Here is an 18,033-nt window from a genome sequence, read left to right on the forward strand (position 1 = left end):
TATAACTATGTAGCTTTGTTAAAGGTGTGCTGACTGTGCCCTTCAGTAGATTGTAAACTGCCTGAGGGAAAAGAAGCCATCAGTCTTACTCACAAGTATATCCTGGCATCTAGCACAGTTTGCCATGTAATAGATTCTCAGTCAAAATATGTTGTTTTAAAAATGATAATACTTATTATTCTCTATTTTGTTTTCAAAGATTCCCCAAAGTGAGGACAAAAGGAACTGTGCTGAGAAGCCAGTCACTCTTCCAACGCCGGAAGGTTCCAAAAAGCCAAATGACTTTTCCAGTTCTGCTCCAGATGCCAAAATAGGAGAAAGCGATAGACAGCCAAAAGAAAGCTTTTTTCAGTTTCTTGGTACCTTATTCAATATTTCAGGAAAATCATCTCTTGGGGAAGCCAAGCAATCTTCTTTCAAAGACAACCATGACAAAACTGAGAAAGATTTACGAAATCCCAGTGACCGGCATGAGGAAGGGGTCAGAAGGGAGCAGGAGACTGTCAACGGCTCCCTGGGAGCCCAGGCACTTCCCGCAGAGGAACAGGAGTCCCATGCACCTAAACTCTCAGACGCCTGTTCTTTGGATACAACACAAGACAGTGAACAGGAAACCAGTGATTTGTTAAAGTAAGTTTAAAATTTACTTGAGCCAAAAAATTGAGCTTTTGGACCTAGCTGTCGAGACTTAGTTCTACTTCTATTAACTGAGAGCATTGGAAAATTATTCTGTAATGTGCCTGCTACTGGGTAAAGATTATATGATTCTGTGTACCATGCATATAATCTAGGGCCTTTTGAGCTATTTTATGGAGTGGTATTAATACCTTTTAGGTGCTAACTCTGTCATAGTACAAGATTTATTTCTAATTTAAGACTTCCTTGAATGGGTGTGTTTTCTGTTGTCTGAATTCTGCTTGTATTAGGACAGGCAGTGTGTTCAGTATCTGCATGTTGGGAACAAAAATGGTTCTAAGGTTTGTATTCACATTCTATTAATATCTTTTCTTTGTGGAATCCAATTAAAGGGGTTAAGAAAAGAAATTAAATTGGATGCTATTTGTAAAACTAGCCTTATGAACCTTTTTCACAGCTCTAAGAAACTGAAATCTTGCACAAATTTAAGGAGCATTTTACCACCCTTTTTTTCTTTCTTTGATTAACAAACAAGCACTAACTTATTTTTCATTTTATTCAAATGAGCTGGAAGGAATATTTTCTACCCCAAAAATATTTATAACAGTGTTGAGTCCATTAGACATTTTGTGTAACATAAAAGTATTCACTTATTACTAATAAGGGTCTGTCTTACTGATTTTAATTTAATTTCTACCTAAGGATTATTTTTATTATTTGAAAAGGTCATCAGTAATACTGTAGTCAGATATAGATGAAAACTTGTAACTTTGTAGTTCCAAAGTGTCTCCGTGTGTGTTCACGTGTGTGTTTTCAGTTAATTCCTCTTAGCAAACTTATGAGGTAGACACACACCCATCTTACAGTGGTGAGGACTGATACCCAGATAGCTTTGAGTTTGCCCGTCAAGACTGTTGTGGGGCTTGCCCTACCAGATATTAAAATGTACCGATAAAGCTACACTAATTGAAACAATGTCATACTGATGTAATATTTGCTAGACTTCTAAGTGGAACAGAATAAACAGTCTACAAATAGACCTTCATATTTTTGTGATTTGAACCTTTGAATATGATGGCATTGTGTACTCTTGTAGAAAGGAGGACTTGGGGAAATTGGTTAACAATTTGGAGAAAAAAATAAAAGTTAGATACTTATCTCATTTTTTTTTTTAAAGATTTTATTTTTTTCCTTTTTCTCTCCAAAGCCCCCCAGTACATAGCTGTACATTCTTCGTTGTGGGTCCTTCTAGCTGTGGCATGCGGGACACCACCCCAGCGTGACCTGATGAGCAGTGCCATGTCCGCGCCCAGGATTCGAACAAACAAAACACTGGGCCGCCTGCAGCAGAGCGCACGAACTCAACCACTCGGCCACAGGGCCATCCCTGATACTTATCTCATTTTTATATTAAAATTAATTAAAATAGAGTAGCAAATATTTAAAAACCATACAAAACTAAAAGTAGCTAAGTGTGAATTATTGTTTTATTTTGGTGAGAAAATTTTGTAAGCATGATCACAATGGAAAGTATCAGGAGAGAAAAGATCAGAGGTTAGATTACTACTAATTTTCAAACTCGATTATGTCAAATAACTTAAACAATGATATGTTAAATTGGCAGATGAGAAAATTATATACAGAAAATGTCCAAGAATGCTTTAACTGGTAAGCATTTTAGATACTAAGTCACCAAGAGAAAAAAATGGGCAAACAATATAAACATATCATTCACATAAAAGAAATGTGAACTGCTAATAAATAAGTGGAAGGAAGGTTTAGTCTCACTAGCAATCAAGGAGATGTAAACTAAGATAAGATAACTTTTGTCCTGTTAAATTGATAACTAATAATAAATGATCATACTCTGTATGAGTCAGTGTTGATATGGCTGATGCTTGCATACAGTGCGAGGGTGGAGGGCACATTTTAGGGCAGTATCTGTCAAGAACTTTTAAAAATCTTGTAAGTTATTTCTAATGATGTAAAAAGATGTTTACTGAAACATTTATAGGAACATATAATTGGAAACAAATGTCCAACAGCAGAAAAATGGTTAAACTGGGGTACATCTGTGATGGATTGTGTAAAGCAGTGCTATTCAGTGTGGTCCTTCAATAAGCAGCATCAGCATCACCTGGGAAACATTAGAAATGCACATAATCTGATTCAGACCCACTGAATCAGAATCTTTGGGAATGGGGCCCAGCAGTTTTCTAACAACCTCTCCAGGTGATTGTTCAGTTCCAAAGTAATTTAAAATTGTGGGGATTTTGAGGCTGTTATATGGGAATGAGGCAGAAGGGAAAGTTTGTGCTTTTTCTCCTTTGGTTTTGATTAGTACTGAAGAAACAAACCTGAACTACTAGATGATAGAACATGGAAGAGGCTAATTGCTTCTTGTTTCTTGTTAGCAAACCTCTCCTTATCAATAGAATAATTGCTTAAAGCAATTCACCAGAATGACCTGAGCAAAGACAGGCGCTGTCCCTTACTCTAGTATCAGATGTAATTTTTTGATCACTATTAGTCACTATTAATACAGTTTTTGAAATTTAGATGAGTTATTACCTATAATTTGAAGTGTGTTTTAAAAAATCCTCATCAAAAGGCATTGTAAATGATTTCATCTTCACTTAATTAGAAATAATAAGCAGCTTTGTAATTGTTTTTACTATATGTAGTTGATGTTCACACAATGACGAAATCGCCTAACGATGCCTTTCAGAACATGTGCTCATTGTTAAGCGACTCATGACTGTATAGGAAGCTACTTCATTGTTGGGTTGAAATTCTTTAAAAAGTGCTATAATTCTTGTATTTTCAACATTCATAGCCATCGTCCAAGCTTTATTGTGATTTAAAAAAAATTGCTGGTTTTGCAGCTTTTCTTTACGTAGAAAAATTAAAAGCCTTCCCTATTGTGAGAGAAGATAGTGTTAACTAGGCAATTTGAAAAGAAATAAATCTTAACACTAAAAAAGTAGCTCAGTCATACTTTCCTAAAAGTGAATTAGAAAATTTTGCTCTGAGGCTATTATTTTCAGGCTGCTATTATAGAATTTCTTTGCAGAATGGCGCATGACTTTGGTGGACCTTTGTGGTGTCAGGTGTGTCAGATTTGTCCAGAATTGCACACAGCTGTATGCAGCACCTGGTGGCTTAGTAAACCTTCACGAGATGGGTAGTTATGTCTAGGCTGAAATGCGTAAAATTTTTTCAAATTTCTTAAATATTTGAAATTTCTAGACATTTCCATTTACTATTCTTTGGATCACATACCTTTGGTTATATAGGATAAACTATAGATCCATGCACAATGCACAAACCATGCACAATGACTAATGCATGAAATTAATACTCCCTTTTCTCTCTTCAGCTTGTGAAAATAAATCTTTTTGTTTAATTTTCCATCTTCAGTTTATTTTTAAAATTATATGTTGACATTTCCATTTTCTATTTTATTTACCAGGCAAAAATTTACCAATTAAAGAACAGTTTTATGTTCTTAATTCTATTTAATTATGGAAACTCAACCACAAATTGTGAAAGAATGATGTAGAAAATAGACTATTTTGGTGCGACTAACCTTTTAAAAAGTGGGAGTGTAGCTCATGAGTACTTGCAAAAACTAAATATAACACGTGAAGCTAAGCTTGAAACGTCAATGTTCAGTGCTTTAAACATGATAACATAGTTGTTTAGTATATAAAGAATGCACGTTTTAGTTACGAGCATTTAACATTTCCACCCAGGGTGCCACAGGAGATTATCTAGTTAGAAATTTAAACTAGTTAATGTAATTCAATTTAATCATTTTAGTTGAAAGTACCCAGAAAGCCTGAAAAAATAGAAAACATGATCCCCCCAACAAAGGACCCCAAATCTACCAAAAGGCATTATTACAATGAGTTGAAATTTAGTGGACTTTTGCCTGTAGTTTATTTTATTAGAAGTCATTTTAGATCAAAAGTAACATTTCTGGATTGATGCAGATATAATGCCTTGAGGTCTCGTTAGGAGGGAGTCGGAAGTTAGAGAATCTCTGTTTATTGTACTTGAAGGATAAATTCTGGTCCTTATCTCTCATTGCCTATTTCTGTGGACATTGTGTACATTTCTTTGTGTATTCATTTCTTCAGAATTATTTTGGTGATCTTTTGGGGGGAAAATTGGCAGCCTTTTGAAAGTAGGTTTTAAGTATAAAATGTTAAAGCTTTGAAAGAAAAACCAACCAAATAGTAAAATTTGTGGTCATTTATTCAGACTTCTGGATGTTCATATGTTGCTCTGAAAGGCTCTTATATTTTCTGAATAATTTATGTATTTTGATATGGGATTTCTCCAGTAACATTAATTTGCCTGTATGTATTTATCCCTTCTTGCATGTTTTCTTAGACAGGTTACTTTATTCAGCTTTTGAGTTTGTTTCATGACAGTCTTTGATCCAGCCTGAAACTCAGGCAGCCGAAACCACTTTTGCAAGGCAAAGCATTTCTCTATACATCTCCTTTAGCTGCTTTATAGTGGGCAGTAAAAACAAGTGAATGTCACTAGTACAATTTTTTATAGTAGTGGTGTGATATGATTTTAGGGGCCAGCAGTTACAGATTGAAATAAATTATTTCAGCTAAAATTCAAGAAATATATAAAAGGCATAGTTGGTGAAGATTTTACATGTCAAAGGAAGTTTACTTTCTGTTTTATCATTTAGACAAATCTAGTATTCTGAATGTTATTGCTTTAAAGTTGAGAAGAAAATACATTATTTTAGCTATTGGAGTACTGATAACTGGATTTCTTATTCATATGGATTCTATAATGTTTTATTAATTATATGTTTAATCTGAAAAAATGAGAACACACATCAAATTTTTCTACCATACGTTTTTATGGTCAGGGCACTGAAATGCGGCTAGAGTTCAGAATATAAGACTTTTATATCTATAAGAATTAACACAGTCTGAAATAAATTTCTCAGCATTTGTTATCATTGCTTTACTAAGTCATTCATTAATTCACAAAAAGTTATGAAACACATACCATTTGCCAAATCTTGTATGGGGCACTTAAAAATACAAAGATGATTAAGACATAGTGCCTTCCTTCTAATAGCTGCCAGGCTCGTGCAGAAGGTCATGCAAAGATCTTTTTAATGTAATATGACAAATGCTCAGGGTCCTTTGCCCCCACAGATCAGAGGCTAACTGCCCATTTTAGGAATGAAGGGGTCCCGGAGTAGCTTTGCATTGGAGAAAACTTGTGAACTGAGCCCTGGAGGACACTGGAGTTTCTCCCCAGGGCTGGAATTAAAGGGGAAAGAATGGTGTGTGTAAAGGGCTGGAAGGTGGCACAGCACAGCGTGAGGACTCCCAGAGGTGGGTTCTTCAGAGGAGGCTGGGTGTTGAGAGCATCAGGAACTTCATGCTGGGGTTGAGAAAAAGTGGAGAACTTTTTCTAGAAATCCTTTTTCATTTCTTCATTTACCCAAACAATTTAATACTCATTACACTAATTGAATATTTGAAAAACTTAACACGAGAGGGGATTTTTGAGGAGATTTTGTCATTCATTGAGTTAAATACATACCGAGTATGTACCGTGGGCTAGACATCTTACAAGGTGGTTTCCTTTAAAACCTCTTCTCCTGTGTGCTCAAAGTTGCTGTTCAAATTCACATCTAAGTGTAAAGGAAGAGAAGCTCACTATGATGCTCTGATATGGTGGAGAAATCAGTCATGTATCCCCATGATCTTGTGGTACCAATGTGAGGCACAAAGGCAGAGTGGTTCCTTTCAGACAAATGCTCCTTTGAGATTAGAACTGGAACCCAAGCCCCTGCCTTGTCTGCCTGTGTTCTCCGTTAACTGGTGAGAGATACATATGATCAGCTGACAGGGAACAGTTCTAAGGAGCTCAGACAGTCATGCTGCCTTGACATTCACATGCTGCTTGTCAAATCTTTATTGTTATTATTTTTAGTAAAGATAGATTTAACTAAAGCATGTTAGGATTTCCTCCCCAAATTAGTACATATTAAGAGTAGGAGTATTTGGAAGATATACTTCACCACAATTTCTGGGCTTACTTGTTAGGTGTTACTTATTATATTTTCTGATACTCTCATGCTGTTTCTTTTTACAGACAAATGAATGGTAAACTAGAGAGGCCTTCAGTAACATATGCAACGTATCGAGGCCCCAGACAAATCAGGAAATATTTGAGGCAACAGACTGCATTAGAAACTGTGAATGCCTTGGGCAGAGAAAATGAAAATTCTGACTCTAGTGCAAGCACATATATTGGCCCTGGAAGTGACATTGAAGCTGGGATGGTGCCATCATCATCAGCTTGCACAGACATAGCTATGAAAGGACATTTGCTCGAGTGTCCATTAGAAGACTGTGATTGTAGCAAAATAAATCTCAGCACAGAAAGACATCCGACAAACAACCCAGAACTGGAGAATATTTCTTCTTACGAGGATGTCTTAAATAAAAACGATCCTGGGGGACCGGAGAGAAGTAGGTCATCGCCGCCTTCTGTGACTAACTCCAGCTCCACTGCTGGAGAATCTGACTCACAGCACCATTTAAGTTGTGTACCGGTTTCTCAGACTGACAGAAATTTGGAATGTTTAGCATTGTTTACAGGAAGTAACAGTAGTGAAGTTCCTTCCAGTCCAGACTTTCAGAGGATAATTACAACAGAAACTATAATAAAAGAAAATAGCTCTGTGATGAGTGATGGGACATTGGTGCACAGAGAACACCATGTTGAGCCTGAGAGTCCTGGTGTTTCTGCCTTCTCTTGGAGTGAAGCTGATGGAAGTGACACTACCAAACAGGAAAGTACACATTTTCCAAGTTCAAATAAACCAGTTAGGCATGGAGATCTGCGGTTGCCAGAGAGCAGGTGTTCTGACAAGCAGACTGTAGGGAACTCCTCAGAGCAGGCTGCCGGTCACAACAGCACCCCTGCTTTTCAGATGCAGGCTGAGACAGACGCAGAACTTGTCAATGAAGGAAATAGGTCATCTTCCCAAGACTCACAGGAAAATTTGGTTTGTACAGAAATCAGGCAAGAAACAGAAAGTGCCTCAGTTGGTGAACCCACAATTTCAAGTCATGTAAAAGCTCCAGAAGGTAGAATTGAGTCATTACTCAAAGATAATGACCAATTGTTTATAACAGAAGACAAAAAGCTTGATTTTAGGCCACATGGCAAAATGCCTCAGGCTATTAGAATAAATCAAAGGGACCCTGCCTCTGTAAAATGTATCAGTGAACCAGTGGTTGCAGCATGCTTAGACAATAAAATAACACCAGAACTGAATTTTGAACTTAATAGAAGTCACATTTCAGAATCTATTCTTGGCTCTGAGTGTCCTCAACAAGCCAAAGTCTCACCTGATGCCAGAACATCTCTTACCCAAGACTCTAAAGAATCAAATTTCACTGTTTCACCCCCTACCTTTGTCTCTGGAGTTGGCATGCTGAGCAAGTTGGACATTCCTCTTTTAAAGAATGAGAGTTATTCTTTGCTCATTGAAACTGAGGATGTCAACACTGGTGGTATTTCCAATCAGTCTAGTAAGTGTAAAGAAGAAAATGTGGCAAAACAAGTCGAGGCTGCAGGAAGGCCTGCTTGCCTTCGCCTTGAGCATGCATCTGCAATTCCTGAATCCAAGAAAGTTCTTCCTGATAGTGAAAAATGCCAGGTTCCACTAGATCTTAAAGTAAGTGACACCCACTTAACTGGAGTGGACTCGAGATTTGAGTCTGAACACATCTCTAAGGACTGCAGTTCCATTTTATCTCAACACCCTAATAAAACAGAGTTAATGCTTTCAAACACCAAAGCAAGTGAGAACACCATAAAGAGGTCTGATTCTCTTTCCTTGGAAACAAAAAGTGATAACATTGCTAAGATTTTCTTAGAAGTTGATGGTCAGTACAGTGTTCCTGTTGAGTCACATTCTGGAAGAGGAAGAACTGTAGCTGTCTCTAAGATATCCATTTCCCAAACAGAGCCCAGAGACATTTCTCAGGATACAGTTTCTTCTTCATTCGAAATTACAGATGTGCCAGCAAAGCCTATTTTATCAGAATTAACTTCCCTAGAGTTTGAACAGGACAAAAGTTTTCAATTGATAGATCATAAGGAGGTGACAGAGAAATATCAAAATGCTGGCCTTAAAGAGAATTGCCAAATTGAGATTTCTTCTTTGGCCTCCAAATATCAAGGTATACAGGAAACAGAGGTAGAAGCCTTAGGTTATCCTTCTGCTTTTCTCAAAAGTAATATATCAGGGATTTTACCTCCTGTTCGTGATGAAAATGTCACTAAGCAAATGATGCAAAATTGTGAAGCCAGTGCTTGGGTGATTTGCCAACCTTCAGATATTTGTGGGACTAAAAAGATTTCTGGTTTCTCAGAAATGGCAGAACTCAGCTTAACTAATACTTCCCCAAAATTCCAAGAAACTGACAACACAAAAGTAAATTCACCTCTTCTGGGTTCTGATACCAGTTTGGAAAAAAAGGCTTTTGCTTCTGAGGATTCAAGCTTTTGTAATGTTCCTTCTGAGCTGAGATCAGAAAAGAAAGTCATGTCTCTCAGAGAGAAAGAGAACCCTCATTTCTTAAGTGGTGGTATTGGTAGGGTGTCATCTTCCTCTAGTTGCTCTGAAGAAGCTAGCATGGCTGCACATTCACATAACCCTCCCAATAATTTTGGTTCTGTAAAAGTCACCACAGATGTCACACAGGAAGGTGCCTCCTTAGCTAACCTGCTGGACCCTAACAGCTCTTATTTGGAATTTGAAACATCTGTCTCAACAGAGGCCGAAGTGACTCCATTTCAGGAATATGTTGGGAATCCTCCTGGAAAGTATCTCAATTTCCCAACTGCTGCCCAATTTGACAGTCCCATGGAAGCTGAGCCTGGAGCAGTTGCTGAGCCTTCAGCGTCAGTTAACAGCTCAAGCCTGCAGTGTTCTGAAGCATCTGCTGAGCACATAGAAGCAAGGGGGAGAGCACATGACCAACTTTTGGACTTCAAATGTGGTTTACTTAAAAAGGCTGACACATTGATTGGTGAGATTTTTAATTCTGTCAGGGAGGAACTAAAATCCAAACATACAGTTGATACCTGCCAGGAGCATATAGCCATAGACAGCATAATGAATCCAGGTACCCTGAAAGAAGACACCCCTGAGAAAAACCCACAAGAAGTGACACGGGCCGGGATCCAGCTGGCGGAGCATTTGGAAGAGCAGGTCATGAAAAACATGTCGGAAGTCCAAGGGGAAGAAAAAGCCCGTGTTTCACCTACAGCTGGTGAGAAGAGTCTCCTTTTTGATTCTGATAGAATGAATGTGTCTTGTTTGTTAGAAGATCAAGCTAGGAAATTAGTCAATGAGATTATTTATTCAGCCCAAGAAAGTCTGACAAATGCTTTTGAAGATACTAAAGATACCTGCACTTATGAACTTCAGGCTAACCCTTCAAAAATCCTGAACAGTGATGGTGGTAAGCCACATGATATAGTCAGGGAGTTCTTGGTGTCAGAACAGGCAATAAATCGAAGCGCATGTGAAATTAGTGAAAATAAAGCGTTAGGTAGATTATTCTCTGTAAGTAACTTAGTTAGTGACACAGAGTCTATTAAAGGAAGAGAAATAGTTCTCTACCAAAAATCCTCATTTTCTGGAAATGGAGTGGGACAGTCTGATAGTATAGATTTGCAGGAATCAGAAACTGTTTTACTAGCTGAAGACACACCCCATAAAGGGTTAGATGATAATGTAAAAACACATTTCTTTCTCCAAGAGGACTCTAAAGATAAAATGGAAATAGAGTGTGTGGATAATCACAAAACTGGACGAGAGGATACTAGAACTCTTGTATTAAATTTCAGATGGCCTCCATTTGCAAATGATGACATCCATGTGCCTGGGACATCCAAAAGCAGTTTGTCTGATAGTCTTGTATGTGTATCTGAAAAAACCTTGCCAGGACATGGTAATAAAAGTACACCCCTCACGATGTCTGAAGTAGGGAAAGTACATAAGATGGATACTGAAGTAAATATGGGAAAAATTGAGCTTATACCTTCCATGTTAGAAATGGGAAAAACATATAAAAAGGATGCTGACTTGAATATTATGAAACGTGAGGCAGTCCCTCCTATGTCAGAAATGGGAAGAGCACATGAAAAGGATGCTGAATTGAATACCATAAAAACTGAGCCCATAGCTGACATTTTTAAAATGCGTGAAGCGTACCAAATAGATTCTGAGAGGTATATTGAAAAAACTGAAGGATTACCTACCATACTAGAAATGGAAAAAGGTTGTAAAACAAGGGATACTGAAAGGGATATTGGCAAAAGTGATGTGATGCCTATTATGTCAGAGGTGAAAAATGTTCACCAAAAAGATGCTGAGGTAATTTCTGGAAAGACGGAAATAAGACCTGTTATGTTAGAAATGGAAAATATTTACCCAAAGGATGCTGAAGGGGATATTGCAAAGACTGAGATGACACCCGTTACATTAGAAATGGAAAATATTTACCAGAAGCATGCTGAAGGGGATGTTGGCAAGACTGGGGTGACATCGGTTAGGTCAGAAATGGAAAATATCTACCAAAAAGATGCTGAGGGGATTACTGAAAAGGCTGAGGTGATACCTGCTACATTAGGAATGAAAGATTCTTACCCAAAGGATGCTGAAGGGGTTATTGCAAAGACCGAGGTGTCATCTGATAGGTTAGAAGTGGAAAATAGTTACCCAAAGGATGCTGAGGGAGATGTGGACAAATCTGAGGTGATGCCCATTATGTTAGAAGTGGGAAATATCTACCAAAAGGATACGGAGGGGATCACTGGAAAGACTGAAAGGCCTATATCGGAAATGGAAAACACTTACCAAAAGGGTGCCGAAAGGGTGATTAGGAAAACTGAAGTGGTACCTTTTGTGTTAGAAGTGAAAGAAGCACACAAGAAGGCAGGACCTGCCTCCTTAGAAATTGGAAAAGCATGCCAGAGAGATGCTAAAGAGACAAGCGGAACGCTTGTGCCCATGCTCTCTGTGTTAGAAATGGAAAGAACATCCCCAGAAGACTCTGACGGGACTATCAGGAAACACAAAGAGTTGTCTACAGTCGTAAACATTGAGAAAACGAATGAAACAGGTCTGGAATTGCCCATTACACAAGCAGAGGCCATGCCTCCCATATTTGAAGATGAAAAAGCATCCCACGAGTATACTGAAGTGGGTGTTGGAAAAATGGAGGAAGAGCCCACTGGAATAAAGGAAGGCTTAATGGTGCGTGACAGCAGACTCACCTCCTATTTCAGGGGATATGAATCACCTACACTAAGTAAGGATTATGAAGGCTACCCATCCTTAGCAATGCCGAATTTTCAACCTGAGGCCATAAGAATGCTTGACAAAAAAACATCTGTTACTGCAGTAGATGACAAAACCAGAGATCTACATTATAACAAGGAAAGAGAAGACTCAAACTTAGCCTTCGTTTCTCAGGATGAACAAGAAAATTCTTCCTTTACTATCTTATATGAGGAACCCCTCCAAGAGGAGGACAAACATGCTACCACAGAAGTCAGAAGGACACACTCGCTCTTGTTTTCTGATACTTCTGCTGACAGCATGCCTGTTCTTGCATGTGAAAGGTCTGAGAGCAGAACTGACCTCGTCCATCATTTTGAAAAGGATACTAAATTAGGTGAGACATTTGGTAGTGATAGTTCAGAAGTGTTCTTATCAGTGGAGGCTAAAAGGTACAAAATTTATCCCTTAGCCTTGTCTCCCATTTATGAGGATGACAGCTCTCAGGAGGACATTCTGTCCAGTGAGGTGTCACCTGGACATCACGGCTCCACAAAATCAAGAGAGAGTGCAAACCAGCCCTCTTCTGTCTTATCACTTCTCCAGTCAGTATCAGAGCGTCTGAAGATGAATTTTGATGAAGATGATGGACAGGAGGTAGGAGGGGAGAGGGAAGAGGAGGAGGAAGAGGAGGAGGAGGAGGAGGAGGAAGAACCATTGCATAAAGGAAGTCTGAGAGCTAGAAGGAGGGAAGCCATTACCTTCAAGCTGCCAGATCCTTCCATCACATTTTACCCTGATGATGACCAGGAAAGGACTGGACTTTCTAAGAATGCATATGTAATGTCAAATGAACCTACTACCTCTAATCTGCAAATTGGTCTGTGGCCAGAAAAGGCCTTGTTTCTACAAAAATCTGACCTTACTTCTAAGTTACATTCTTCTTTAAAGAGTGCTTATCATCAGTATTTACAGACTTCCAAAACCCATTCCTTGGAAAAAGGAGCCAGATTTGGTGGGATTTTTCATGAACCAGCGTCAAAATACTTCCATGCTCAGGACAACTCAGGCAGATTAAGCCCGTTCACGGAGGTGAGTGATTTTGATGATTAACTAATGAAGTAGTGCTTTGGTTCATGAAATGATCTCAAAGCTTATTAAGAAAATCAGTGTTTTGAGGTTGTGTAAAGATTATTTTAAAAAAAATGAGAGATTAGGGGCTGGCCCTGTGGCGTAGCAGATAAGTTCATGTGCTCTGCTTCAGCTGCCTGAAGTGCCTGTTTGCCAGTTCGGATCCTGGGCACAGACCTATGCACTGCTTATCAAGCCATGCTGTGGCAGGCGTCCCACATATGAAGTAGAGGAAGAAGGGCACGGATGTTAGCTCAGGGCTAGGCTTCCTTAGCAAAAAGGAGGATTGGCAGTGGATGTTAGCTCAGGGCTAATCTTCCTCAAAAAAAAAAAAAAGAAAAAATCAGAGATTATGCTTTGGTTGAAGTGTATCGTCTCTTGTGTATTTTTGCAGGACTGTTTTACATTGAGAAAACAAAATTGCTTAGTCATAATTTAAAAGGCGTAAGAGAGAAGCAAATTGTTTCCCAGTTTTTTGCTAATATTTAGTTTTCAAATTAAATTAAGTGGCAACATTTTGAATTTCTCCAGGTACTGTATGTGGGAAAATTGTCACTTTCCATTGAGTTTATGTGTCTCATGAAAATATTTCCTAATATTTAAAACTATTTTAAATACTTAAAAATATTTTGTGTTTGACAACAACTGCTCACTGTAGTTGTTCCTGTTGCTGTTCATACAAAGCAGGGCAATGAACAGCCTCATTCAAAGAAAAAGAACTGAAAGCATTATAGCTGGAAAATGTCTTAAAATTTAGTTAAATTTTCCTTTGACTTAGAAATATTTAAAGTCTAATGTAGAATATTCATTGAACAGGGACTTTCCTTTCTGGCATTCCCAAGATCATGGGACTTTCTCTAGGATTCCCAAGACCTGTATCTTTACCTGGAATAGCCTTAGTAGCAAATAGTAATACTTGAATACCAGCCAGTAGCTTGCAAGGCAAAGTCGTTTTAAAAGAAATGATGAGATTGGAAGAAATCTCTCTTTAATGGTCCCTATTGCCTACTGACTCAAGTGGGCTCTCTTCACTTTGTAGTACAGAGCCGCCAATTCTGTTTGCCCAGCCTTGTCTCCTTGAGGTCTGGTTACACACTCTGTTTCCTCCCACCATACTTTTTCTCAAGATGTTCTCTTCCTGGAACTTTTTTCTCTGCTATCCCCAACTTAACCTGCTACATTTCCTCACTTATTGAAATCCTAATTTTCAAGGTATTCTCAGTGCCACTTCCACAGAGAAGCCTCTTGTGACCCTCTCTGTGCCATCACTTCACCTCCATGCTGCTGCCATACCCCTTGACTTCCATGACCTGGCCTTTTCCTCGTATTTCACCTAGAGGTTTAACTTAGTCCCCACTTAGAAGATTCTGTCACGTGAGTGGGATCGTCCATCTCCCCCTTCTAAGCTGCAAGCTTCTAGGGGGCAGAGACAACGCATTGTTTTCCTTTGTATTTATCTTTGTGTCTCTGTAGTTCCTCTGCAGCACCTTGCACATAATGGTCTGTCAAGTAAATATGTGATTGGATTTGTGACTGCTGAGAAAATGAACTATATATCTTTTTGCTGATGTTTCTTAGGGCTTACTTCTTCCACTTTTGTTATTTCAGAATGTTGACAGACAAACTCTGAAGTGTAACCCAAGACCTGGGAAGGTAAGAGTAACTTTCTTAGGTAGACTGAGGTAAAATACGGAAAGTAAGATTACTTGTAGGTTTGGGAAGTTTAAAGTAAACACTTCTGGCTGACTTAGAAAAGGATTGTTTTACTCAAAGATTTAGCATCTAAAGTAATATTTACTTTTATGGGGGCCGGCCCCGTGGCCGAGTAGTTAAGTTTGCATGCTCTGCTTCAGCTGCCCAAGGTTTCACCGGTTCGAATCCTGGGCACAGACATGGCACTGTTCATCAAGCCATGCTGATGCAGCATCCCACATGCACAACTAGAAGGACCCATAACTAAAAATACATAACTTTGTATTGAGGGGCTTTGGGAGAAAAAGGAAAAATAAAATCTTTAAAGTAATGTTTCCTTTTATATATTTAGGATATTTTATTTTCTATGTGCTAGGACATTTTGCAATTTTAAATGCATTCTTAAAACTAGTTATTGTGCCTACTTACTGTATGTTGCAGATGGTTGTCTATGATCTCCAGGGAAGTAGATATAAACAAGAGATCTACTGTAATATTCCTGATGCTACATCATGGTCCTTTCCAAATGGAGTACTGATAAAAGTTGTAAGGGGCTGGTAAGAGAGCTCTCAAAATTTTATAACTTTTTTTTCCCAAAATTAAGTGTATTTTTTTGCTAAATGCTTTTTGTATTTTTTATTAAAGTCACATTCACTTTCCTCTAGTTTTTGACAGAATATTTAAAAGTATTATTAATGTTTTATAACTTGTTTTCTTTATTTACTGTGGCAGAAAATATAGGCTGTTTTTGTGCATAAAGCCAGCAGTAAGTAGCAGCACCTAATATATACAGTGCATGTCCTCAGTACCATTTTGTAACTGTATTATTAGCAGAACAGAATTGATGAGTTGAGCTGAAGTCCTCAGTTGAACGAGGCATAGCTTTGAAAGTAAGTTCAAAATTTGTGGAATGCTAAGGAATGTGAAGGCCACATAGTTAAAATCACTGTTTAGTGGACATGCTCAGGAACTGAAGGATTCTTTGTACTGTGTAAAAATGAGGGAAAATCTCTGTTATTATGCCACCTGTCTTCATGTAATAAAATGGGACATGCGTTCTATTACCCAGTGACAAGAAATTTAGCATAGAAGAGGAATTTGGAATTGCTAAACTATTGTTTTTAGTATAAATGAACAGCTTTGTGTAGACGGCATCTATAAAGTGCACATGTATGTAAATACAGGCAGAGGCTGGGGTTGTGGTGCTGTGTTCAGGAAGTATCATTTCCAAGTTGTGTACACTTTTATTCTTATATTGTTTGTCTATACTCAAATTAGCATATATCATTGTTTCAAAATGCCGAGAGTGGGAAATGACCCAGCCTAAAAAATTTAAGTAGATAAGATAGTCTGTAATTTACTAAGTATCATTTGTTTTATGCCTCATTTCTTAGAAAATTGATTATAACTAATCATGCTTTTATATTTGTCCAGCTGGATTTTATATGAGAAACCACATTTCCAAGGTCAGAAGTGTGTGTTAGAAGAAGGGGAAAAGGTGTTAAATAATGACTGGGCCCTTCAACACAGAAATCGTCCACAGAGAAGCTTTGTATTCGGTTCTGTCAAACGTGTCTTAAAGGTAACAGAACTGTTGATTTTTCCCCTATTTTTTGTTTTGTTTGTCATGTAGTAAAGCTGTACTGTGTCCCAGCAGTGCTTAGAAATGGTTGCTAATATCTGTGCTTATTAATCTTCACTATCATATTAATGATAATCCTTTTATTCTTTTTTTTCTCCTTTTTTCTTTTTTTTGAGGAAGACCAGCCTTGAGCTAACATCTGCCACCAATCCTAACTTTTTTGCTGAGGAAGACTGGCCTTGGGCTAACATCCATGCCTATCTTCCTCTACTTTATATCTGGGACGCTTGTCACAGCATGGCTCGATGAGCGGTGCACAGGTCTACACCTGGGATCTGAACTGGGGAACCCCAGGCAACCAAAGTGGAACGTGTGAACTTAACCACTGCACCACTGGGCCAGCCCCAATGATAATCATTTAAACTTATAAACTGTTAGACTGAATGATAATTAAAAACACTAACCTGTAATCTGGCCAATAAAATGTATGTGATATAAAATATATATCTACTTTAATAGTAGTAGGAGTATGCCATCCAGATATCTTCAGGAAAAGAGCAGATATTTCCAAATACTTCCTTTTCTAGTGTAGATTTCTACTCCTCAGTGTAGCTGTGTGTGCATGTGTGTGTATGAGCAAGCGTGTGTGTTTGTGAGTGTGTGCATGTTAGGGGGAATTAGAGAAGGAAGGATGCGGAGAGGAAGGGAAAGTGTTGCTTTTTTGTTTTATTTTTAGAAAATACTATTTAATACTTGGATAAGGAAGGTCTTCCAGTGTAATAAAACATTTTCTGGTTTAGAGGAGGAGTGAAGTAGTGATAAGGGCAGAATCCCCATGTCGTCTTAAAGTTCCTTCAGTAGTAACGTAGTATGCCATTTAGTCCAGTTCCTCCTCTGACAGTCATGGATATGTATTTTTTCAAGTAATGGAGATTTCCTTTATATGTTTAAACATATGAAATGAGGTAGAACCTGTCATGATAATTTGCATTGATGTTATTGAATCCTTGATAGTTGCAGATAGCATACAAATTAAAGACAGCACACAGAAAAACTCATAACTGTCATTAAAAGGTGTTGTGTATATTTTGCGTGAATTAATACTTTCTGCAAAACTGTAAGCTTATATCTAACAAATATTTTGCCTGCTTTTGGACCCCTGCTGCAGTAGTTACTGTGAATAGAAATACAGTGAAATATGATCTCTTACTTCAGATTGCTTCTAGTCTAGGGGAGAGACAGCTGAGTCACATAACCACCTGACGTGAGCAGTGCTCTGCAGGGCTCTACAGGTGCACAAAGAAGAGGCACCTCCCCTGGACCAGTTGACACCTGATGGGAGTTTCGAGAGAGGAAACAGGAGTTGGGCAGCATGGGAGATGTGAGGGTGTTCCTGGCAGAGCCACTTGTGTCAGATACAGAGGTGAATGTTAGTGGCTTGGTGGTACTACAAGGAGATGGATGGTTATAGCATAAATGGCAGTGCTCATGTTCCTTGAAAAATTTAACTGCAAGCAGTTCAGCTCAGCAAGCAGTGAATGCTCACTTAATTAGTTAACTCACCAGAAATTCCTTGAAATGAATAGTTTGTAGGTGGAATCTTCTAAGACTTAAATAACGTAGAGTTTTGTGCCTT

The 18,033-nt window shown here is 38.3% G+C and overlaps 1 protein-coding gene across 3 annotated transcripts in view; it reads left to right on the forward strand.

Annotated features, from left to right (window-relative positions):
• CRYBG3 (crystallin beta-gamma domain containing 3) overlaps positions 1 to 18,033 on the forward strand; it is a 106,172-nt gene that overhangs the window by 27,220 nt on the left and 60,919 nt on the right. For all 3 annotated transcript variants that reach the window (XM_046658032.1, XM_046658033.1, XM_046658034.1), the window contains 5 exons: positions 200 to 630; positions 6,781 to 13,084; positions 14,732 to 14,776; positions 15,257 to 15,372; positions 16,250 to 16,397. In XM_046658032.1, coding sequence (XP_046513988.1) covers positions 200 to 630; positions 6,781 to 13,084; positions 14,732 to 14,776; positions 15,257 to 15,372; positions 16,250 to 16,397 — 7,044 coding nt within the window. The remainder of the gene's footprint in view (positions 1 to 199; positions 631 to 6,780; positions 13,085 to 14,731; positions 14,777 to 15,256; positions 15,373 to 16,249; positions 16,398 to 18,033) is intronic.

The sequence above is a fragment of the Equus quagga genome, chromosome 4 (assembly GCF_021613505.1).
Source record: "Equus quagga isolate Etosha38 chromosome 4, UCLA_HA_Equagga_1.0, whole genome shotgun sequence".
Lineage (NCBI taxonomy): Eukaryota > Metazoa > Chordata > Mammalia > Perissodactyla > Equidae > Equus > Equus quagga.